The sequence below is a fragment of the Xiphophorus hellerii genome, chromosome 12 (assembly GCF_003331165.1).
Source record: "Xiphophorus hellerii strain 12219 chromosome 12, Xiphophorus_hellerii-4.1, whole genome shotgun sequence".
Taxonomy (NCBI): Eukaryota; Metazoa; Chordata; class Actinopteri; order Cyprinodontiformes; family Poeciliidae; genus Xiphophorus; species Xiphophorus hellerii.
Window position 1 is genome coordinate 22682434 of NC_045683.1, and position 25592 is coordinate 22708025.

Below are 25592 nucleotides of genomic sequence, written 5' to 3' on the forward strand. Positions count from 1 at the left end.
TTTTTGGTACAGTATATCCTTCTAACAACAGGCTGTTCCATTAAACAACTGAAATATAATGCTGTGACAATGTGTGCCACAAACCTCAAAAATGCACAAAGCAAAACTATACTAGGCATACAAAATGCTTTCATACTTTTACACATTTTGTCATATTAAGATTACAAGCTATAGCGTAATTTATTTGGATTTTATCTATTACATAGTTCTCGTGTGATGTCACACTTCCGTGAACTTTGTAACTGACAGCCATCTTGGTAGGCAGTTGCTATGGATTGGTGACGACAATAAAAAAGCCACAAGCTTAGAACTAGCTCTCGCCTTGTTGATATCTAACTTACAAACGATATAAGTACATTACAACTATTACTAAATTACAATTTTTAGTACCCTACCCATCTCTGTGTAATCCCAGGATAAATACCTGTGATATTTACTGCAATACTTACTGCCGAACTAGCTAAGACAAGCAATGCGTATGTTACTAAATGTACTTACTCTGCTAGTCACCAGAAACGTGTAATTCAGGCGAAAAATTCATACCTTAAACATCCGTTTAAACACTGGTTAAACACAGACTGCAGGCCGCGAAGCTCCTCCATGTGTACTCAGTCTTCGTCTGACATATTTTCCTTCTCCGTCTCATTCCGGTGGATTCCGACAGTATTGACTTTGTTCACGTATCTTTCTCTTGCACATTGGTCAAGATTGTGTGTCCACATTTTCTTTTTGTTGGTATTGAAGCCTTGGGTCCGGTTATGCATTGCGCTTGCCTACAAAGATGCTGCGGATCACTTCCGGCACTTCTTCTTCTTCTTCTTCTTCTTTTCCTCCCACCTTACTTCCCTCCCCCCCATCTCTCTCTCTTTCTCTCTCTCTCTTTCTGTCCTTCTCCTCTTTCTCTCCTTCTTCTTCTTGAAATTTATTGGGGGTTGGCAAAAAAAAAAAAACGTTAAGTGAGCATTACCGCCACCAACCGGTAAGGACTGTTGACCAAGTGACACAAAACAAAACTTAAAAAAAAAAAGAAAAAGGTTCAGACTTTTAGGAACTATGACCAAAATAGAAGTAATGCACATTTGTGAAGTGAAAGGAAAGTAAAATTATGCATAGTTTTAAAAAAATTTTACAAGTAAAAATCAATAGTGTGACATTTGTATTGAGTTCCCTTTTCTGCAATACCCCTTAATAGAATCCAGTTAAATTCAAGTGAAGGTCACAAACAGCCTTCCAGACTTTGAATAACAGAGTATCACACCCAATATATAAAAATAGAATACGGTAGAACTGCAAACCTACCAAGATATTGTCATGTGTAACCTCCAATAGTATGATAGCTGCAAATAACATAATAACTTTGGTCATTTAAACTATAATAATGCCAATAGCATTACCTGTGAGACACAGTGGTGTCAGCTTCATGCTGTGAGACAACTTTTCTATAGAAGAGACAGAAATGCTTTTCAGAGTTGATGAGAAGAAGGATGTAGCTAAAAGCTGAAGTTGAGAAAAGCTTCAAGATTTCAGTGACGATTCACCTTCTAGGGTGAGAACAAAGCTAAACAGAGGCAGAGCTGTAGTTGACTGGATTGATGAAAGCATTTATATGCGTTAGAGAGGACCAGTCAGAGTCCAGACCAAAATCCAGTTAAGAGTCAGATGTTCAAAGACACAGTCTTTCACCTCTAAATGAGCTTTAGCTAGAATGGACACTAAAGAATGGGGACCAAATACAATGGCACACTGTCCAGAATTTTATTTATAAAAAAAATGTTGAAAATCATGTTACCTTGTCGTTCCATTTCATAATTATGCAGCACTTTTTGCTGACGTAACACATACAATACCAATAAAAAACAAATTAACATTTCTTCCTCTAACGGGAAAACTGTAGCCATATTCTTACTTTAGCAAGTAGAAGTTCTCTAAGCAGTATCATCATTTAGTGATAGTTCTCAGAGAATTCTTCTAAAATCGTCTGCTTTATTTGCACGGAGCACTCATAATCAGCATTTATGCCCCTAACCGTTTTCCACTTTCTCCCTAATCCCCCTTCCTGAAAGAGACACTCCCAAACGACATGCCAGTCTGCGGTATAACCAGTCTCTGCTGTTTGCTAAAGCTGCAGCTCCCTGTGCATTGTGCTCACAACAGGCCATGCAATCCTACACAGCAAGGCACCGAGTACAGCAGCAAGCATAAACACACCTGAATAACACAGACAGGGTCCTGCAGGGAGCTTCTGAGTGTGTGTGTATCCTAGACAGCGCTGGTGCAGGGCTGAGCACCACAGCCCTGTTAGGTTGCATTGACGTCTCCACCTCAGAGCTGGCACACTGGGGAGTTATTGATTACCATTAAGCATCCATGCAGATGGCCAATAAAGAGCACGTGAGCCAAAGAGGGTCTGGGGAGCAGAAAGAGGGGAGGCGTGTGTGTGTGTGTGTGTATTTAGAGTGTGTTAGAAGGCAGTAGAAGTAAGACGGTGTTTGAGGTGGTGAAATAAGAATATGAAATTGCTAAATATTGCAGTTTGGGTTTGATTTTGTTTATATGGTTAAATTTTTCTGATTTTCTTTTTAAGCGGCACTAGAAATTGCAAGCAGATATAATCTAGTATAATCTAGTATCTAGATATGATCTAGTATTTTTAATTTTTTTATTCTTTTTTTTTTTTGTAAAAATGAATCTAGACACCATATTATTTTCAGGTATTTCTCATGTTACTCCTCCGGGTTTTAAAATTACTCAAGTTCCTACATGCTTGTCAGGTGTTGTGCAATAGTCCACAACTTTTTCTGTCATGTCTTATCATTTGAAATCTAATGTTGAGATTAATGGTCCTGAAGCTCTGCTCAGCAAATTGTACACTGTTAAAGACACTTTAAAGTGATTATGTGGATTTTTTGAACTGATGTTCTGTAAAGTTCTTATCAATGATAGTTTTATTATCTGTATATGACAGATGTCATATCAGTGAGTTTGTTGAATGTCATATGTGACTTTGTTTTTGCTAATATTAGCTTTCTAATAGCATTCAAACTAAAAAAAAAAATAATAATTTTTACATACTACAACATATTAGCAGCTTCTACCTGTCTGTATGTTTTTTCCCTGTTTATTCAGCCAAATCATGAGAGCAGCTGCATTTAAGCTATGCTGGTTCACACTGTAGACTGTATCTTCAGGCTTCACTGCCACTCTAAGATCACCAAGAGTGGAGAAAAACATTTAAACTTTAACACAAGATGTAATTTGTGCCACAGCATCTTCGCTGCAACATCTGCAGCTGATACAGGCCCCAGTGAAATATCTTCAATGAGAAACAAAGATGTTGTTCAGCTAAGGAAATACCCCGAGAGTCTTCTGTGAAAGGTTTAACAATTAATATCTTTGAATGTTGCATTGTATCCTGGGGATATTAACACTTTTAGTTGGAATTGTTTTAAATTGCTAAAATTTGCTTGAACAGGGAATCCTTCCTAGTAGCTATTAGCCTTCGTTCCTCTCTAAGGATTTAATCAGCGTTCTACAAGCTCACTCTGACGTGGAATATTTCTGCTCTAGACAAAGGAACTAGTGTTGATAATAACTTTATAGAATCTTATCTGGTAATGCATAAACTATCCATTTTTAAATAAAAAAAAATATGCTGTGTGGCACAGTGTTTTATCCACAAAATACCAATTTTTATTATGGGTTTTTCATCCTTTTAAAGTACGTCAGTCTTATCTTCACTGTTTTGGTTGTTTCATACCAGACCTTTTCAGTTACAAAATGGTGCTGTCTCCTGAAGTTTTAAGATAATAAAAAAATTGAATTAAAATAACACATCTCAGTTATAATCCCAGGTCCTGTGATGTAAAAAAAAATTGATTGAAAAATAATTTCACTTCTACAGTTCAAGTGAAACGTATAAAAGGAAAAAAATAGGAGGAAAAATGCAAAACCTCATTGCAAAGGTGTGCGTGCACACCATTTAACTAATACTTTGTTGAAGTACCTTATCATATAACTTATACAATCACTCTTGAGTTTGCAGCTACCATACGCTATAACAAATCTACTTTACTAGGGACAAAAAGAATTTTCCAGACATTTGCTCATTTGCTCAGAAACTACAAAAAACAGAACAACAAAAGAATGATGTCCTCATAGAAAAATCTAAGTTTTGGAATGGTCTTATCAGGATTTGACCTTTAGATGTCCTCACCGTCCAAGCGAACTTTTGAGTGGGAAAGTAGGCAAATACTGCCAAGACAAGAAGTAGCCCATTGACAGACTTCTAACCAGAAATAAGGTGTTTTAGCAAAGTATTACTTAAAGGAAAGTGAAGGTTTGAAAATTATCGATGTCTATTTTTTCTCAAAAACAGATCACAAAAAAACCCTAGAATTTAATAGGAGTGTGCTGACTTCGGAGAGCCACTGGATCTCATACATGGTAGCAACGCGATGTGTTTACAAGCACAAAATGGAAGCAGGATGGAAGAAATAGTAACACATAAGTACGAAATGGGGGTACAAGCTAGCAAATTAACAAACCAAACAGCAGACTTTCAAAACACTTAAGAGACAGAAATGCCACCTTTAACATCATATTTATTGTTATTTAGTTACTCAATAAAACATATACAGATATATACAATATGCAGGAAAACAGACGACTGCACTTTACATATTATTAAAAAAAGGAAAACAATAACAAAAAACCTGTTTGTAAATTGCCGTCACAGTCCTCCATCTATTGTTCAAGAAATTCAAATTCAACAGAAGCTTTTATTTAAAGGTTACAAGATTGCCTAACACACAGCAAAATGTTCTCTTATTATACATGTGCAATACCAATAATCTTTTTTTTTATTATTATTTTTCATTTCCCTTATCAAACAAACCCCTTGACCTCCTCTGTTGTTTCTAGTTCCCATTGGCTGAATTGTATACAAGTCTTTGAGCTCACAAGATGTGCAGCGGAGAAGAGAGAGAGAGAAAAAAACACTTTCTCAGCAAATTGACTGAAAGAGAAATATGAGTTCAATGACTGATAACGGTTCAAAAATGCTTTGACAAAGACAAAAAAATCTGAGTTTGCTGTCCTCCCCCACCCCAAAAAAATGCTGACGTACATTCATGCATAACTGTCCCTCTTCTAGCCTTCCTCTGGGTCCGTTTATTAGAGTTTGGCTTTGCCAAGTGAACCGGCAGGCCTTATCGGAGAAATTAGCCCGCCATTGGTCAAACATGTCCCCAAACAGAAGAATCAGGTCAACTTTAGAGGTGTAGCCATAACTGAGGTAAGAGCAGGCAGACTGCAATAAGCAATGAAGCCGAGGTCACATCACCGATACTTAAACACGGGTATACAATCAAAGCCAATGACAACTGACATCTGTTCCTCTGTTCTTCTGCTTTTCTCTTCTCCTCCTTAAACATGTCTTTATTTCTCTTCAACAATGAAATCAAAGGGGAAAGGGAAAAAAAATGGATTTGAGGTTTTCCAGATGTGGGGAATCGGCGAGTCGGCCCCACGTTTTATTGTCCAGCAGAATATTAATGCATGACTGTGTTAAAAAAGAAAAAAAAAATCATGGCATTTGATTCTGTGTGTGAGTGTGGGTGTAACTTGCGTTCGTGTTTTTGCGTTTATGAGCACAAATGTCTCTCTCCCTGAACAGGCAAGAGCCGCACACAGCTGTCTCACTGACATATCATCGTCATCATTTCTTTTCTTTTTTTTTCTTTTTTTTTGTCTCTGAGGTTGTCCTTCAGTTTTTTTTTGTTTTTTTTTTCTGGTTTTGTATCCTTCTTAGTCCAAGTCTGTTTTGTTGCTCAAGTCAGAGCTGCCACAAACGTCCCAAATCGGTTCGAGATGTCAGAGTGGATGGAGCGCCAAGAGGAGACGGGCCCCCCTCGGCCCTTGCTGTCCCCCAGCTCGTCTGTGCAGTGGACGGACAGGCACTGCAGGTGGTTCCCGCCGCTGCTCCCGCCTCCTCCCCCTCCGGCTCCTGGGGCCACAGCTCCGGTCTTACTCTGGGAGAGCTCGGATTCTGAACAGAAGCACAGGAAGGAGGAGGTTAATTAAGGCTTCAACAATTCCAAGCAGCTGGCATTCTCTGATACAGATGAATCATTTAAAATATACACATTTAATGAAACCAGTGTCATTTTCACATCCCACTCTCAGTCTGCACTGTGAAATTAATTCAACACCATTTAATCCCCCCTCCTCCCCTCTCCCATTTTTCATCAATAAGACCAAAAGTGGAGCCTGTAAGCAGAGCTTCTTCTCACAGTCCACCTCCTCACTGCCTGATAAAAATACGCGAAAGCAGGCACACACACACACACACACACACATATACACACAGAGAAAAATTTAAACATGCAACTCTGGAAAACTCCTGCATGATCTCCCATCACTGGGTCAAAGGGCATCAAAGGAGACTGACCTTTTTATCCTGCTTGGCCCAATTTATGGGCATAATGACCATGACACGGTATCGACCCTGTGTCAGCAAAGTGTGAAGTCTCCTATTAAACGGTTGAGGAAAAATCCATACATAGGTTGATTAAACATTATGTGGAAAAACCCGGAGGTCCACCAAGAAATCGGCTGGTGGCTGGAACTGGCTGATTTTACCCTCGACTGGCCCTGATTTGTGATCAGCAGGTCAGGAAAAATCTGATCTGTGAAGGCACCATTCCTAAGCACCAACAGGTCACAACCCTTCAGTGTCGAATTTGTCACTGAGGGAGGAAGAGCTGTATTTTTAATATCAACTAAGGGCTAAAGAATAAAGTTGTAAGCACAGAGGACGTATGAAGCCATTTAAAAGGAAGCAGAATTTTCCAAAGAGGAATGTCGGGTGTGCATTCAGGATGCTTTGTTGAAATAGGAAGCTAGACTTCAGAAAAAAAAAAACTGTTCAACCTGTGGCAGAAAAATTGCTATTTCTAATTCTAACCCGTCATCTAACACATTGGATTAGGACATGTTAGAAATCTTTTGGAAATATCACAACTTTACAGGAAATCCTCAGAGAAAGTCAGGGTTTGTATCTGGGATAATTGTCAACATAATTCACTAACAACAGTTTAAAACATTGGTTATTTCATCGTTTTGTCTTTGTCATAAAATTGCAGACAAATTCTATTGAGCTGCAGAGCTGTGGGATACATACTGCTCTCTCTCTCTCTCTTTCCTAACCACACGCCTCTCTGGTGCTAAAAGATTCAATGATCACTCATCCACAGAGTCAAACAGATTGGCGGTTTGACTCTGTGGAGTGTCACGCAAATAAATAATTCTACAACTGGACTCATAAAAGTAAATTATAAAATACTGGTAGCAGAAAGTAAATTACAACTATACTGTAGCTGTTATTTGTTTTAAAATGACATTGTAGCGAAAATGTGTGCTTTTTAAATACTTCTACATTTCAGAAGTAGAGTGAAAAAACAACAAAAATAGTCAGGTGTAGCTGGACTTCTTTAAGAATAAATAAATTCACAATTTATGCAAAAAAAGGTAGTAGATTTACTTTTTTGTTATTTACACTTCTTTGAAAAAAATCCTTTTTGGGCAGGTCAGACCTTTACAAATTGGAAACTGTACACGGAAATGTCTGATCGGTACATCGCTAATAAAAATGCATATGTTTGTATCTATAAAAGCAGACAGAGTAAATGTGGCCTCCCAAGATGCATGATTCAAATGTGGACATAAAAAACCTTATGTGCCATGTGAAGGAATAAATTGCTAAAGAAAAGATGAAGAGAAGTGTGAACTTCTTATGAGTGCAACATCACACTTCATCACATTTATCTGTGAAGAAAAAGTAAAAATAAGTACAGTTTTATTAGATTAAATCAGGACACAATAAAAAAAAAAAAAAAAACGGAGCAGAGGTAGTGGTGGGGCTATGTGTTGTGTGCCACTAATGCAGCATCTTTTGCTTTTGGGTTTTGCCTCCAAGCAAGCCCTTAGCACAGAGAAAACCGTGTGTGAAGATGTTAGCGATCGTTGGTTTACATCAGTCCGATTAATCTCCCATCTCCTCACCACACAAAATGCTCCGCCGCCCTGCTCCGTGTGGATGGTTGAAACAAACCAGATCAACCGCGTGAAGACGTGAAGCTTTGAGGTTCAGGGACACGTTGGTGTGTGAGAGCGGAGGTAGGTGGAAAACAGCTCTGACAAGCTGAGCTACATGTGTCAGAGACGGCAGGGTGGAGGGGGGGGGAGGCTGTGATAGACGACAGTTTGGGTGCAGAGCGGCTCAAGATCACAACACTCCAGTCAGGGTGATGCTCACCTGAAGGAAGTGGGAACTGTTGCAGAAAACCTTCATGCATGCCTGTATTATCTGCAAGCTTACTTTCTCCTTTTTTAGCTAATCTGTTTTTTTTTTCTTTTTTTCCCCTTGCTTTATTTGCTCACTCTTGACACTTCTTGTAGCAGCAGTCATACAATTTGATTCAAAAGGGACAGGGATAAAAGCAAGACAAAAAGATGGCAAGACCAAAATGCGGGGAGGCCAGGAGAGGCAGACAGGCAGGCATGCCCCCCAGCCAGTCTGGGCTGCGACCAGTGGAACGGAAAAGTGGGGGGATTTGGTGAAAGGTCAGGCAGCTAAGTCTCCCGTTGTTCTCCGTTTCATCTGGTCCTATCACCTCTGCTCCCTGGAAGATTTCTCTCCATCTCCCAACCCCAATCCAGGTGCCTGATGGAAGTGTACTGTATGTACGGCGGGGGTGAAGAGGAGGGGGGCGAGCGGTTGTCGCTGCTGGTTCGGTGAGCAAGGAGAGAGATGAGGATTTCAGAGCGGTGTTGGTGGTGGCTGTGACAAGATCTCACATTTGCCAGAGGGTACAGTCATACACCTCAGCATGGCTGATCCCCCACACCCACCCCCTGCCAGTCCCACCCCCACATCCCCTCACACTCCCTCTTCCTAGCGCAGTGCCCTCAAGCACCCGCCAGCAGCTCATGCTAGCTGGGCACAGCAGGGTCCGCACCGGCCTGAATAGGCAGCCAAGCGTTCCCCTGGCTCACTGCTGACACACAGCAAACTGACAACACACACAGCCAAAAACACAGAGCACACCAACCAACCAAGTGTTCCCATACTCACACCAGCTTTCAGCTGCTGCTTCGCATGCACACACACACACCCCTACGCACGCCCCCACACACATGCACACAGGCCAGAAAGCAAGGACATGCATACAACAGCGCACACGTACAAGTACAGCTACACACATTACTCAGCTTCAAAGCAAAGGACAGCGGTGGAAAATACACAGAAGAAAAACTACACATGGTTGAAAATATCAGATATGATCACTATCTTTTGTGATCACACACTCTTACTCATAGCTATCATTAGAATAAACCCAGTATTCATGTTCAAGGCATCCATTTTTGCCTTCATGAAAAAGAAATTTAGGCATGGGTCGATATGTTAACCTTGAGTTTAAGAGAAGAATAGCGTCATGTTAACAAAAACACTTAAAACAGAGGTAAACATAATCTTATTGTGAGCTGCGTGTTATATTCCTTTAGTTTCCAAACCACGACAGCCCATGAATTAAACATCTCAAAACATGTTAAAATCAAATTTGTTTTTGCTGTAAACGGACAGTGACTTTCTTTCAGCCATCTGACCACTGGCTGAAACCTTTTTATTTCTTGACACTTTAAACTTAAATGGGCCAGCTACCAGCATCGAGGCCCATGGCTGCAATACATGCAATATGGTCACTGTAACCTGCTGGAGTTGCTGATAAGTCAATGCCTTGTTGCAATCAGAAGGGCTTCCTCACACAGACAGAGCTTTCACCAATTATGTGACCATCTGACTTTGATTACTGAACTATAATTAGAGTAATATCATACTGCTTGTAGCTAAATTAACATTTGACTACTTTACTTGTTAAGCAAGTGGAATGTTACTGCAATAATGAATTGTTGCAAACTGCCTTTAGATGCCATTTGTTGTAATTTAGCTTGAAATAAATAAACTGAATTAGAGTGTTCATTTTAAAGAAACAATGAGTGTTAAAACCTGACCGTTAAAGAAAAAATTAACTATAACTCAACATCATAGGGCCTCCAGGGGGATTCAATGGGTGTCTTTTTCTTTTTTTCTTTTTCATAAATACAAGACTAGAAAAAAAAAAAAAAAAAGATCAACACGCCACACTTAAATTAGCCATGCCGGTAGATTTGTTCGAAGGTGGAGACGGCAGTGTGAAATTTTAAAAATCACACAAGTCTAAATCCCAAATCACCATGACATTTTACAAGCAGGAATTTTCTTCAATAAAGTCTATCTGGCTACGGTTGTTCATTGACTGACGCAGAATTCATATCCACGGTAATATCTCAATAATGGCCCATTCATCTGAGGGAAACGAGTGCTTAGTTCCAACCAGCGAGAGAGAAAATGCCTCATAAAAAAAGGGGCAATGGTAACAGTGCAGGAAGCTACGCTCAGCCACAAATACACCTTAACATCCTTAACCACATTACAGCCACAAAGGATTACCAAAGACATGTGTTAAATAAATACCGAATTCAAAGTGATGCATTTATATGGCCATATCTCTCACCCCAAGTGCAGTATATTTTTATTTGGTGCCTGGTGATGATGCTCAAACACACACACACACACACACACACAGCAACAGCAGCAGCAGCAGGGTTGAGAAGCCGTTTTCACAGACACAGCCAGAAACGATTTACAGAGATGAGTGGAGCTTGAATGCCATGAAGGCAGGGAGCGCAGCGCGCAGCTCCGGTTGTCTGGATGACACCAATGTGTCTGGGAGCTGACGGCCTGACACGGGTTTACATGTCAAACCGCAGCACAGGAAGGTAAACAAAGGCTGCTCAGAGACCGTTTTCCTGCCAGCTCCATATTAGCTGTTAAGGAGTACAATTACTTCTTCAGATTAACCTTAAAAAGCAGCAGCACATTCAAAAGGGACTTTGATAATATTTAAGGGAGACAAAGAAGTATCAATGCCTCGTGATGTTAGAGGGGGGCAATGGTATGTATCAAGGTATTCCCAAAGTTATGATTTCATCATCAGTACTACTATTCCTAGAGCTGAAAGTCTTTTTGACGAGATTCCAGATGAAGTAATGGAGTAAACGCAGTTTCTTCTGCAACTGTGTGTGAACTACAAAAGAAACAACAAATAATGAAGTGTGTTGTATCTCCATTCTGTGCAAGGTTGTGAAAATGCCTGTTTTACAGCAGTTATTTTTTGATTTGCAGATCCTATAGGGAAAGATCTTTTAATGAGGAAGCAGAGAAAATGTCGGTGATCACAGATTTCTGCGACTGTAAGGAGTGCTGTCCCTCTCCCACTTGTTGCACAGTCAGCTGACTCAGTGTAGGTCAATAAATCTGTTCCCTTTCTTTCTAGAAAAACAAAATTGAATGATTTGAAATATTTTTCAACTATGGACAACTGTGAAGTGGAAACTAAAGGAGAATCGCCAGTCACTCTCTTATGGAGACATTTTTTTAAAGCTGAAGCTACAGCATGTCTGTTCTGCTGCAGATTGCAAGCTACCAGAGCAGATAGCCTGAATAATTAACAATCCACTGTCAGCTTGTTATACTGATAGATTTTAGATATTTGTTCATTTTTATTTCTATTCATCAAAACCAAAACAGCAAATATTAATAAATTATTTCTGCAGCTGTATGAATGAATTAATTTATTTAAAAGGGGCATTATTGAGGTCTTCTATGCAATGTGCCAGATTTAGCCACAGAGGCTCATTTTAATCTGCAATGTCTGGATTAAAACATTAAGTCACATTTTTGGTCAATTATAAAGTACTGCACCATGTGTAATCTAACCTGTAAGAGGAAGCTGACCAAACAAAAGCAGTCTTCTCTTGGTAAAAGCTCATGTGGACAACTTCAATTTTGTTTCATGAAATTATATCTTATTCAATGTGTTTTAATCTTTTTATGTTTAAAACAAAAAAAACGGGAACATGCTGTGGTTTTAGATTGTGGCGATTTTTACTCAAGTTGTCATGATGGCAAAATCTAATCCAGGCTCATTTCTATTCCAGAGAAACAATAAAAGAAGCTAAATTAAAATAAGAGCAGAAGGAAACAGAGTGTCTGTTGGCGAGTTTTGAGTTTCCTCTGTGACAGTGATTTCCCAGGCCCTGGAGTCCCATGCGGCAGGCGGGCCTGCGTCCTCCTTCTATCCCCATCACTTCCATGACGACACTTCACCTTTAACCTCGGGCTCTCCGGGGCGCGACCCCGTCCCCTCTGAACACAAACCAGACCAATCAGATTGCTGCGCTCCCTGACAAAAACACCCAAAGGCCTTCACTCCTGTGACAGTGTGTGACATCAGGTCAGATTCCTTTCGCATAACAACTAGAGCTGTGGTTCTGCGTGAGGATTCAGCACAAAACAGCCGTTCAAAACCACCAAGAGAAAAAAAGTAAATCTCATCCTAGGAAAAAAGAGGATGGGGAAAGGTTTGTTTAACCTGCAACAGGATGTAGCTAGTGGAAATTTTCTTGCCTGGAATATATTGTATATGTTGTCGCCTGCCCTGACAATTCAGATTATTGCAAAAAAAATCTGACTCACATTAGCAAATCTAATAAAGCCCTTAATTTGCAGGTATGGTTAAGGGCCCGATTGAGGTCCACATGGCCTGACAGAGGTATTGTCCCGGTTATCCATGCCCTGAGGTGGACGGGATGGGGAGCAGAGGGGGGTTAATGTGAGGCTCCCCACAACCCCTTTAACTCCACCCAAGTGCCGTAGCATGACCTTTCCCTCAGAGCAGGGAGGATATCTGGAGGGAGCGACGAGGGAGGGGGGGACATTTCTCAGGCAAGGGCACAGGGGTTATTTTGGTTTGAATTTCCTCTCTGTTCTCTGCCCTGCAACATGAAGAAGGAAAAAAGAAAAAGAAACAAAAAGAAAGGAAAAACTTGCCTCGACAGGCACTGCCCCCAGCATTTGTTACCTTCTCTCCAGCAACACACTCACTACCATCCACTAACACTCATACAAACACACATCCCCCTCCAGCCACAAGAAGTGCTTAGGAAACCAGACACAAATCAGAACATGGGAAGTGATTTAGTGCCTCCTACATAACTCACAGTCATGTCCAGGACCTGTCCAGCATGTCATCCAAACCAGTGACATATTGATCTAGTTCGCTGTCTCTATTTTGTTTCTGCACACTGCGGCATGCTAGGTTTTTTTTCTTCTTTTCTTTGAGAAAAATTCACTTTTTGCACAGACATTATTGTAAAAGATCCACATCACAAAAAAAAAACAAACGTGAAATTTGAAAATGTAAGATGCTTAATCAAGGTATTTTTGGAAGCATGATGCATAGATTAGTGTGAGACTCATAAAACCAACATACTTATTACAATTCCATCTGTAAGATTTACTATGGTTTCGGTTCTGAGACTAAAACGAAACTCTAAAACAAACACTGCTAAATTTAGAAGTAGTTTTTAAGAGTTTATTGAACGGATTGTTCTACCTTTCTGCTCTTTGGGAAGAAAGCAAAGGTTTAACAAGCCGGTTTAATGGTCGGGTTAACTGCGTTCGCTCACAAACTGTAGTTTTAAAATAGTAAGCCTGACCATATTGATGTGTGGCAAGCTTTTGGTTTCCACTCTATAACTGTCTGTATTTTTGATGAGTGCAAATATTTCCAATTTTCGCTTTCTTGTGAGCAAGGCAAAAGTGAAGCTGTTTCAGAGATGGCTGTTTCGTAAGCCATCTTGCTGGCAGTGTGCAGCAAAAGACGGGGGAGGGGCAGGACTACCTACTGCTTAGGAAAAACATTGTAGTTACTTCAACACTTTTTCTTGAAAGTGTTTAACTTTAAAACCATTCATATGCAAGTATGTGAGAGAAAAAATATATATATTTTAAATTCTAAGAACAGAGGAACCAACTAGAACAGTGGAAGGATTTTTTTTTTTCTAATTCATGTTAAAGCACAGAAAGTTTGGTGAAGAACATTTGCAGCAACAACTAAAAAAAGAAAATCTAATGTAGCACAAAAATATTGGTAAAAGAATTGTATGGTTTGAATTCTCTATGTTCTTCCATAAATACAAATGGTAGCTTTTACCCACCTACTCGACTCCAGAGCAAAAAGCAAGTCCTCTGAAAACCAGCCGCTTTCGTTTTTTCTTTCTTTCATTCATTCTTTCTCTTTCTTTCTTTCTTTCCTTCCTTCTTTCTTTATTTATCGCTCCTCTCGTACTCCATCAGTCTCTACTTCTGTCTCCCAGGAGAAACAGCCCCAGTGTCATAACTCATTTGTCAATTCCTCAATACAAATTAAACAGTGCCTGACGACTACCTGTATGCCAAATAACATAACCGCTACTGGCAGCGTGACAACATTCACACCTCTAAAAACTCAGAGTATACCCACACACACACACCCCCGCACACACACAGGGTTTAAAAGCTGAACTACTTTCACTGCCAGCTAAGGATCGTGGGACACCTTTCAGGAGCTCAGTGCCCCCTGTCCACACTCTACAACACAGTGGACATTCAGACGTTAGACACCATCTAAAGTTTGGATCCACACTCGTTTGCATTTCCAGCTGCATCCGAGGTGAAAATTTACCACGAGCTCAGACAAGTTTAATTTTATCCCTGCACCCTCCCTCTGGGGGAAAATACAAAACGCAGAAGGAACTTCTATTTCAAATATTTTAAAAAATAAAATAAAATTTGTAAAGCTAAAGGGTTGACATCTTCTTGTAGCAGTCACAAACACGCCTCTTTAAGACTTCTTTTGACTGTCACTAATGCTCAGTATTCCACACAAAAAACCCCCGAAGGAACTTGCAAATAGATGCAGAAAACACTTCCAAAGACCATCTTAAAATCCAAACACTAAAGGCGAGTCAGACGTGTTTTCCATCTTTTTAAAAGTCGAGTAAACACGCTTACATTTTTCCAGCACGATGGAATTAAATGTGCACCTTTCCGTGCAGACACCTGACACTAAAGTCAGTAGCTGGGAGCCTGACACCGAGTCCAAATAAATCTAACTTTTATGCCTGCAGATGATGAATCCATACTGTCAAGCTGCGGTACCAACAATCCAGCCTTTCGTTACACACTGTGCATGCCAACCGCAACACCAAAAAGTAAAAATGCAAACAAAGCTGTAAATTTATTAATTTAAAATAATATTCTACCTACCCCAGTTTTTTTCTGAAAACACAGAAGTCTAGTTCCTTGAGTTGTTTATTTATATAACTCTGACAAAAGAATATTCAATTTCTTATTTAAAAAAAAAAACAACTAATAACTTGATGATATTTACAATTGCTTTAATTAAAGATGCACCGACCTGGCTTTTCTTTCTTGGCTGACATTGATTTCCAATTTAGCTTGGGCTCTGAGCTGCTGATGCTGATTTAGACTCTTTCTGATCGTTTTGGTTCTTTCTTATTGGTTATAACAAAATTAAAAGAAAATATGTGCAGTGGGTTCTTTTCCAGAAGTAGTGGTTTGGAATCCAATAGAAACATTAAGGAACTACAAGAATTTTTTCATTTATGAATCAAATTTGTGCAACCATTTCAAAGTGCATGTTGTTGGCTTATTTGTTTTATAAACTTAAAATGCAGAACACTTTTAGCTTTGATGCCTTTAATGAAAATTCTAAATTTCATCTGCTGATTACTGATCAGAGCCAATAAAAATCCATTTTGATCTCAAGTGATTGGTGCATCTCTAGAATTGAGATTGTAACAGAACAAGCTTTGACTTCAGCTTATTCCTCTTTTATGTTGTTTGTTTTAAACAATAAGACAGCTTCATAAATTGACTTTTTTTTTAAAGTACCCAACAAAAGTTATCTATGCTCACGATTACTATGGGACAGTTGAGTGCGATAAATGTTGTTGCATACGTCAATATGAAACACCTTGTAATGACAGGCAAAGTACACAAACTGCCTGGAGCTGTTTTTAGCACGTGCCAATCACTTTCTTCTTTCTTGGAAAAAAAAAGAAGGGGGAAATAGAAATTACTGGCGTTGCTTGTGGGACCTTTGTCGTGCTAAAAATGTCAAAGCCAGGTAAGTCTCACAAGATTTCTCTTTTCACAGTGGAATATCAATAAGCCTCTACTTCTGTTGCAACTCTGTGCTTTCTAGTAAGCATGATAGGATGCAAGTTCTCCATGTTTCAAAGCTGTCAGCGTTGGAATGACAAAGATTTGATCATTATTAGAGCTTGTGTGAAGACTGATTGGTTGGAGAGCTAAAAGTGAAACTCTTCCACAAGGTCAACTGTGAAATGTTTTTTAACTGAGATGAGAAGATTAAAAAAAAAGTTACACAAGCTTGTGGCAAAAAAAAGAAGTGAAAAGTAAAAATAAAAATAACTGAATCACTTCCTACGCCTGCTGGTTGCCTGTTATCAAGACTGTGCATGAGTTTCCACATGTACGGTCAGTCACTGGCTAAGATATGCACATGAGAAAGGAAGAGGGAGGGTGTGAAAAACAAAAAGTTTTTGAAAAAGGAGAAATACAAACTGAGAGTGAATGACAGGCAGTTGATGAGGACCTGAAGTCGCTGGGATGATGAAGTATACCAGATTCTTGCGAAGTAACACAGAGAAGCGCAATGTCGCAAAGACACAAGGCTAGAAGGGAATATCACTGCCACACGCATCACTTTGAACGGCTGCAGAGGGAGCACTGAGAGGGACGCGCCGAGAGAACAGTTCCTGAAAGAACGGGCAAAGTTTTATCAGCTATCTGTCGACACATTTACACATTCACAGGAAGTTATTGAATATCTGCACTTTGTCTTTTTGTTTGGCTTCCCAAGCGAGCTGCTTTCCTGATCCACCACGGACAGGCCACAGCGCTAAAATAAGCAGAATTATCGTACGTTTCATGATTGTTTTTTTTTTTCAGAGAAACTGTGACGACACACAGTCCCTACAGGAATCGAGCTGAACCCTGACCCCTGATCCCTGAACCTCACCCGGTTTAACTCTCGCTGCCATCAGCTCGTCTGTGCAAACTGCACTCCGAGGCTCTCCACTACGACACAGGGGAAACAGTGAATAAAAATAAAATAAAAATTAAAAAAAACATCTTTAAAGATAATTAAAGTGTATTAAATGATATGAATGTTTCAGCTAAAAAATTAAAGTGAAAGAAGCCCCCAAAAAACATCACAAGCATTTTCATTAATTCTTGCTTGGACTTTTACAACTATTAAATTTGTTACAATATATTTCACTTTTTCAGAAAATAATAGTAACGAGTTTATATAAAAATATTTTGAATAAAATCTGCTAAGAAGACAGCTGTATTTCTGAAAAGCTATTTTAAAAGATATAGTTAGAAACTTTATTAAGATGTTACTAAGCTTCCATTAAAGTGGCCAGAAAAGTGAATTGTTTAGGATCTAATTTCCTCCTTGTTAAAAATGATGTCTCTCTTTGACCAAGCAATATTTCACTGAAACCTAATTGACTAAAGTACTGTTATGATTTATTTGAAATTTGTGTCAGTGGCATTTTCTTGCCTGTGGCGGATTTTTTTGTTTACAAGATTGATGACTTAAAACTAGTGGTCAAAGCAGATCCTTTTTAGTATGTGTTTGTGTGTGGGGTGTGTGTGGGGGTGCGAGTGTGTGTGTGTGTGGCAGGGGGAAAAAAAGTCAGTGGGATGCTTGATTTTGGAGCTTACACTGTGGGATGTGACTTATCTTAAATGATGATGTTGTTTTGCTCCCAATGTGGAGCCTATGCGCATCAGATTCAATCTCCAACCAATCCCTCCTTCCCTCCAAAAAATAAATATATACACCTCCGTCCTTTTTCTTTCTTTTTTTTCCATCTTTGCTGTCTGAGGCACTCAAATGAGAAACTGTCAGGAGCTGTGATTTGTGCTAACTAGCTATCGATCGCTCCAGAGCTGCATGCCTTGCGTCCACGCAGGGAGGGCTGAGGAGAGTAGAGCAGAGAAGAGGGGAGAAACTACAATGCTTTTAAATACTTTATGACTTTTGTGCGTTAATTATTGGGAAAATAAAACAGCGTTACTCTCTATTTGGGGGGATTTTCATTTTCTAAAAAAAAATTCTTTATTAATAGTGAAAATATTTATTTAAATTTGTCAAAGTTTTGATTATTCCTAATAGAACGCATGCACGCAGCAGCCTGAGCAATTCTCAGTTAAATGTATGAAGACAAAAGATTTCACCACTCAACGCTACGCTATGAAACATGTGCTCCATATGTGTAATGGTATTATTGTTTATAACCCCACATCCTCTTCTCGGTGTCACACGAACGACGCCTGGACGCAAAGAGTCCGCGCCATGCGCGCCCCCGTCGCGCTCTGCACCCGCACAGATCAGAACAAAGAGACGCTGCACAAGCGAGACGGCGCTGTGAACGCATGTAATGAAATATCGACTCTGTCTTAGACTTGGTCTTAACAATATAGAAAAGTTAGCCTGATAAATTATGAAGTTATAAGGACGAAAAGAAATTTTGAAAAATATGTATAAAAAAAAACTAAAAAACCTAATGAAAATAAAGTGAGAATTGATTGCAATTAAATAAATAACAATATTATTATTATTATTATTATTATTATTATTATTATTATTACTACAAAAGAAGGACAAAACTCACATTCTCAGACAACACGAAAGAAAAATTATATATTTAGATTTCAAGACGTCATAAAGACGTTGCGCTCTAAAGATATAAAATGGTAACTACAAGCCCATCTCTTCATTTTATGGTATTTCTCTTCTTGCTTAAAAAGCATATTTCAGTCAAAAATATTTTCTACCTTGTTCGAGAAACAACATAGTGAGAATTATTCATATCACAACTGAGTTACAAAATCGCTCCGAGACAAAGTTACGCAAATTGAAAATATCAGTCTATTAACAGAATGCTTTTAAATCTGTCATCAAATTAACATTAGTTCGAAAATACCAAACGTGAATGACCGGATTTTTTTTTTGTTTTGTTTTGTTTTTTTATACGAGGATACTAATCCCGAATATCCTGTCGAAAAATCTATCCACTTTGACCAGACCGGTATTATCCCATGATAATGACAAAAACAAACACGTAACCAGGCGAGGGAACCCCCCGCTGCGCAAACGCATATCCTCAGAAAGCTATTAATCTTCTCAATGTAGTTGTTCACCCTGAAAACTGAGATAAAGAGCCACAGGAAATGTTTACTTTTCTTCAGCTGTTCTTTTTGAAGAGGCTTTAAGCTACAATTAACAATAAAGGCTTTAAAGAAAGTACCGTTTAAGATGGATTTTGTTTTTTACTTTAACATATAAAAACTAAAACATTTTTGTACATAAATATTAGAATTGACACCACATTTTTTTCACTTATCTTAAATAAAACCTCTAAGTTTTCAGAATAACAATGGAATAACCAGGGATGCTGCTCACACAACATAGACAAAAGTTTCGGTAATGTCAGTTTCAGCAGGACAGTAAAAGTATTAGGATACCTTTTGAAATGACGTTCGAGGTCAAATAAATAAAGCACAAATTTTAAGAGGAAAACTTATCAGCACTCTGAATTGCATGTTAGAGATTAAAGGAAAAAAATTAGGATTTATTTACCTTCTTTACTGCTGTTTTGGCTTTTATTTTTTTCCCAGGGTCCCATGGCCTTGTCATCTTCTGACCCATCCATCATGGTCTTGTCACTGGGCACGTACCAGGTGGCGTGCTGCTCTGCCATGAGGGTGTCAAGGTCAATAGTGCCCATTGAGCCCTTCCCTGCATCCGGGCTGCAGCCTGGCAGCTCATTGTCTCCGTTCTGCGAGAGACAGTCACTGCTCTTTTTGCCGTTCTTCATGGCCAGGGGCTGGTCTTCTGAGATACTGAACTGTTGCCGCTGCAGCTGAATCTGGGCCTGGAGGATCTCCAGTGGGTGGATTTCTTCCTGGCCCGAGGTGCTGGACGGGGTGCGTACCTGTTCCACCCCAGGAGTGCCCGGGTGGCTCACCCCGCTGGCCCCTGTGCTCACACCAGAATTCAGTCCATAGTTGTCTGGTGCTGAGGTAGTATGATTGTTTATGCCCATGCCAAGGGGCTTTTGCCCATTTAATAAACTGTTATCACTCCGCTGCATTTTGGGTGAGCCTGTGATCATAGGGCTGCGATTGGGCTTGGTGGCAGAAGTCCCTCCTGCATCTGAGCTGGATGACACCTCGTCCTCGTTGCCATAGTGGGTGCTGACATCGTCAGGGAAGTCCACTCTTGGTGAGCTGCTGTCAGACTTGGCAGCAACACTTTGAATGCCACTGTCTAAAGAAGACATAAGGTCAGCCTGGTCCCCCAACATTAGATCACCTCCTTTCCCCCAAGAGGGTGACTGAATGTGTTTTTCATGAGGTGTGCCCTCACCCCTCTCCCCAACGCCAGCCGAGGGGGTCTGCTGGCCTGGACTTACAACAGGGTTACCGTTATCAGAGGAAAAAAAAATTCCAGGGCTCACATGTCCACTGTCTCTTTTTCTCCTCCCTCTCCCTCTCCCACTCCCTGTTGTTGCCTTCCCCTCACTGCACGGGGTAGCGTCCATGTTGTAGTTTGGGGAGAGGGCACTGGCTTCCCCCTGCACCGTCTGGCTTTGACTTACAGGCTTAGAGTTGCTATTCCCGGTGCCAGGCATCTGGCTGTTCTGGGAAGCGCTACTCTGAAAATATTCAGGACCAGCACTTCCAGTCCCATTAGATGTGCTGCTATTAATGTCCTGCTCTGTCTGACTTAGTTTTCTCTTGCCCTCGTTTTGGTTCTTCTTGTTGAATGTTACGTTAAGATTGGGGGCCCCTAGGCTAGCGATCATGTTCTGGCAGGCCGTGGACAGGGCCGCTAAACAGCTCTGACCAAAAACACTGTCTTTAGAGCTGGTTTTGCTGAAGTTCCCAAGGGACAGAGCTCCCAGCTTACTAACAGACGACCGCTGGCCTGAGGGGAACTCAGACTGTGGAGGGTAGCTCCCTGGTGAGGTGCTCACCCCCTGGGGAGCACTGTGAGGCGGCCCCTGGCGGTTAGCCCCCCCATAGGGAAATGTTGGCTGTGCTCCCATTGGAGGTGCAGGAAAATCAGCTGGTCGCCTTTCTGCTGGTGCATTTGGATGTCCTCCTCCGGCTCCTGGCGACTGCATTTGTGAGAGGTTACCCATGTTTCCACTAAACTGTGAGTGCATGCCTGGAGAATGAAGGGTCTGAACATGTCCATCTCCTGCTATTCTCATTGGCTCCTGCATACCAATGCCTGGCCTGAACATCATCCCAGCCCCATTCTGTTGCAGCCCCATCTCATTAGGCCCAGACTCATTACCAGCCCCACCCATGCGCCGTGACATGATCTCTCCAGGTGGGTGGGACCCCTGAAACCAGGAGTTCTCCTGAGTTACATGAGGATTTTGTCCATCAATGTTGGGCATTCTGCCACTGTTCTCCCTGTCAAAGCTGGGTTGAGGCATGTTCCCAACTGGACCTCCATGAGTCATTGGGACAGGAGGTACGTCGCCATGGTGACCTAGCTGCTGAAGACTAGGCTGCCTCATCCTCTGCTGCTGGTTGCGAGAAGCCATCTGTTTTATCATCATGGCCGCGTTTTGGCGCTGCTGCAGAGACTGTGGCTCGGGCCCTGGATGTTGTAGGGGACCTGGTGCAAAACCTTCATTGACAGGTGGGGTGAACTCCCCAGGAAGGCCAGGATATGCTGAGGGAGAGAGGTGGTTATCCATACTACCACACCAACCATCGCCACCATGTGAATTAGGAAAATCAAATCTGGGCCTTTTCGCCATGTTCATATAAGGAGAGTCAAAGTGTTGCAGCCTCTGATTTGGGGGCTGCTGGGAGGGAGGAGGAGCTGGCTGTTGCATATTAAACATGGGGTCCCCATAGGGGTGCAAACCTCTATTTTCCAGTCTGTGAATGGGATATTCAAACTGGTTATGTTGGCCAGGCATCATGACCCCTCCGTCCAGAATGTTGGGGTTAGTGTTGCCGGGCTCAGCCTGAGGGGGCCGGGGGAGACCAGGGGGGCACGAGTTCTGTCTGGCTATTAAGCCAGTCTGTTGTTGCGGTTGCATGAGGGGATGTCTTGCATTGACCCCCGGCTCCATTCCCACGGGCATCTTCCGGCCATTTCCAAAACGCTCAAAAAACACTCCATGCTGAGGTTGCTGGGGTTGTGGTGGCGGCTGGTGTCCCTTAGAAATGCCCTGCATGCCTGGTGTCCGAGGCATGCCAGCGCTCCCTGGAAAATTTCCACTGGGAACGGGCCGGCCTGGCCCAAAATGTGGTAGCTGAGATTCTGTCTCTGATGGGGAAAACACAGGTACATCAAAATGTCCAGATGGTGGATCGCTTGGAAAGTTGTACTCTAGCCCCTCCACAGCTCCTTGGTTGGGCATCCGTCGAGGCTCCATCGTGTGAGGCTCAGATGATGTAGATGAAGAAGACGGAAGACCGTGGAAGGATGCTGCTCTGTTAGGTGACTGGTCCAGGGGAAGACAGGGAGCAGGGACAGGGTGGTTGCCGCTGGGGGGACCATGATGTTGAAATTCGGGTATGTTAGCAGGCCTCTGCTGCTGTGGCTGCTGCTGCGGAAAGCCTTCTCCTGCCTGTCCCTCAGCAAGAGGGTCAAAACCCTCTCCAAAGCCCTGCTGTGGTCCCATGCCATTGCTGTTGTAGCCCATCAGCCTGCCTCCATGTAGGCATGATGACCCTGGATCTGGGCCTCCAAAATTCCCACCGAAATGAGGGTGATGTTGGTGGGGGTGAGGTTGATGGGCATGCGGGTGTCCTTGATGAGGTTGCTGGTTGTTAAAAAATCCATGCATGGGTCCTTGCTGCTGCTGCTGGAGTCCACCCCCTGTATGCATGTCTGGGTGTCCCCGAGGGTGAAACCCAGAGTAAGGCTCACCGTTCATGTTCATATTGAGCCCCAGCATTTGGGACTCGTTCATGGGCCCCATGCCGGACTCCACGGATCCAGGTGGGCCTCCGGCATGAAAGCCTGGGCTTTTATAATGTGAGCCCATGTTCAGTCTCTGTTGGTTTATGTTTCTCTCTGACTGGCCAGGGTTTCTGCTATTAATTTGAGAACCAAACTGCTCCAGCCCAAACATACTCCCCAGCAATCAATCCCACATGACGGCCAGTTTGCCAGACATCGGCACACTCTGTATTTTTCCGTCTGTCCCCAAAAGCAAAAAGGGAAAAAAAAAATGATACACAATGTTGATGAAACTAATGATTAATATGTTTAGTAGACTTTAAACGATAAAACTCACCAAATAAGTTCTCATTTCTGGGAATCAAAAGGGAGATTGTTTTTTTTTTTTACTTCTCCAAGGACGCGGAGTGGAGCGGGGACAGACGGTGCCAAATACGCACGGAAACTGCTTGTCTGTTCCCGCATTAATAGATGAAAATGTCTGCTTTTCCTTTTAGTTTTTCTTGATAGAAAAAATAAAATAAAATAAAACTTGCACAAAAGCGGCGACTTTTACAAGTTATTGTTCTTTGTGCGCAATTTTCTTTGGATGAAAAAAAAACGCTCGGGGAAAAATAAAAAGAGCGCACAAGATTCGAGGAGATCAACAAAAATATGACAGTTTTTCCTCGTTTACTTCCTTATTCCAGCCCGGTATAAAAGGTCCCAGACTGATTTTTTTGTGTAAGGTCCCATACTGGAAATAACAACAGAAAGAAAAGTCAGCGTGGAGCGGTGTGCTCGTCTCTGACAAATTTCTGCGCACCGGTGTCCTTTAATAAAAAATAATAATAATAATAATAAAAGGGGGGAAAGAAAAATAAACTGTCTCAGCAGGCTTGAAAACCAAAAGTCCAAGGGGTTATATGTGGAAGTCCATAAACACGAGTCTCCAACAACAGCGTCAGTGAACCAGGAGCGATGCGGTGTGCAGTCCCCGGTGCTCCACAACCACGGAGCGGCTTGACAGCATCCTTCACCGCGCGGCCGCTCATGCGCTCGGTGGAGAAGCCTCCGCGCTTTAAGTCCCCGGTCGGTGCGCTCCGATCGGCTGCAAACGTGCGCGTCCCTCGGTTCAGCCCCTACGGTCTGCTGGGCTCTCTGCCTGTGCTCTGTCTGGTCTGGTCTGAGCGCGCTCCGGAGCGATTCACAGATCCACTCACTCACGCACTCCGTTCTGCCGCTTGGCGCTGTGTGAGATCAACGCGTCCAGAGGAGCCAGCAACAAGTTTTGCATTTCTGCAGCCACTTCCATCCACGAGATCTCAGCCAATCACAGAGACCAAACGGAGCTCCGGGGGCGGGACGAACGTCGTTAAGGTGGTCTTGTGGAGTCAATGAGATTTTTAGCTTTAAGCTTTCACTCGAAAAGTAATAATCTAAACGAAGTATGAGATTTGAGTTTGATAGAATCTCTCACGTTTTTCTTTGTTAAAAAAAATAAAAAGGCATATTTAGCTTTTTTTTTTTAAAGCCACCACATATTTTAAGAGAACTTGGAAAAAATATCTGACTCTCACGTCCCTTAACATGGAAAAAAAAATAACTACACAAGTCGTTGTTTATGATGATTTAAAAATATAGATAATCAAAAATCCTATAAAGACCTGGATATGCAATATTCAATAAAAGATTGTATTAAACATATATTATCCACAAATGAAGAGATCAATATCGGTGGTATGGCATACCATCCAGGGTGCCAGCTAGCCTTGGGCAACATGAGCAGTCAGAAAAAAAGGCATTTTTTTAGTTTTACCTCAGGTGAGTTTTATTTTGCTTCTCATGTTCAGTCAATGGGGAATGACTGAACATGACTGAACCCTTGTGTTCTGCACAGGGTTTATTTGGTGTAACATGTTATCTTCCCAACAAGCTGGAAAGGAAGCAGTTTATTGATTTGAACGGAATTTATCAAAAATGGAACAAATGTCACTGTCTGAAAATAGAAATCTATTCAGCACTGACTGTTGATGTTGTAGGGAAACGTTTTAAACAGAAAACCACATGCTCTGTGAAGCATGGTCTCAGTGGCGTGTGGAAAAAAAAATCCACCTTAAACAACATTCTAAGTAAATTATGTGAATGATATTGGGCCTCAGTTTCAATAATAAACACACTGTCTTTAAAAAGCACGTTCTGATAAGTTATTTAAGAGGTTAATTAGGGGCAGTTGCACAATTGCTGGGTTATCTGAGGTCAAGTGCTGCCAAATCCCAAGATAAGACATTAAATATTTGTTAAAAGCAAGGAAGACAATGGAACCGCTACTGCAAAGTCAGCACTTGTCCCAAAAATATATCCAAATCACATGCCACTAACAGTTTAAGTTTCAGTTTGGTGCTGTTCTATAGTGTGAATTCAATATTATTTTGCATTGAGCTGCCAAACTCATCAGTGATTAATCTCGCGATCTTTGTATATTATGTTATTTTAAATTCTGACCCCTTGCAAACTAAACTTGTTTATTGTTTTTAAAAGCTGTGTACGTAGGCTTATTTCTGTGTAAAC

General features: G+C 41.3%; 1 protein-coding gene across 2 annotated transcripts; it reads right to left on the minus strand.

Annotated features, from left to right (window-relative positions):
- Positions 1-4583: 4583 nt before the first annotated feature.
- On the minus strand, positions 4584-24299 carry mn1b (meningioma 1b). Of its 2 annotated transcripts, XM_032577769.1 has the most exons (3): positions 23380-24299; positions 19686-23282; positions 4584-6046 (listed from the first exon to the last, which is right to left on the minus strand). In XM_032577769.1, exons 2-3 carry the CDS (start codon positions 23212-23214, stop codon positions 5829-5831), a joined length of 3747 nt encoding a protein of 1248 aa, XP_032433660.1. In that variant the 5' UTR covers positions 23215-23282; positions 23380-24299; the 3' UTR covers positions 4584-5828. The 2 variants fall into 2 exon arrangements, with proteins under 2 accessions (XP_032433660.1, XP_032433659.1); XM_032577768.1 differs by having other exon boundaries at positions 19686-24299.
- Positions 24300-25592: the final 1293 nt, after the last annotated feature.

Excerpts from the sequence above, each read along its gene's own strand:
- mn1b (XM_032577769.1), bottom strand. The coding sequence starts at position 23,214 with ATGTTTGGGCTGGAGCAGTTTGGTTCTCAAATTAATAGCAGAAACCCT. Across the intron at positions 6,047-19,685 it reads CCAAAACAGCAGTAAAGAAG|AATCCGAGCTCTCCCAGAGT; the intron begins GTAAATAAATCC and ends GCTTCTGTTCAG.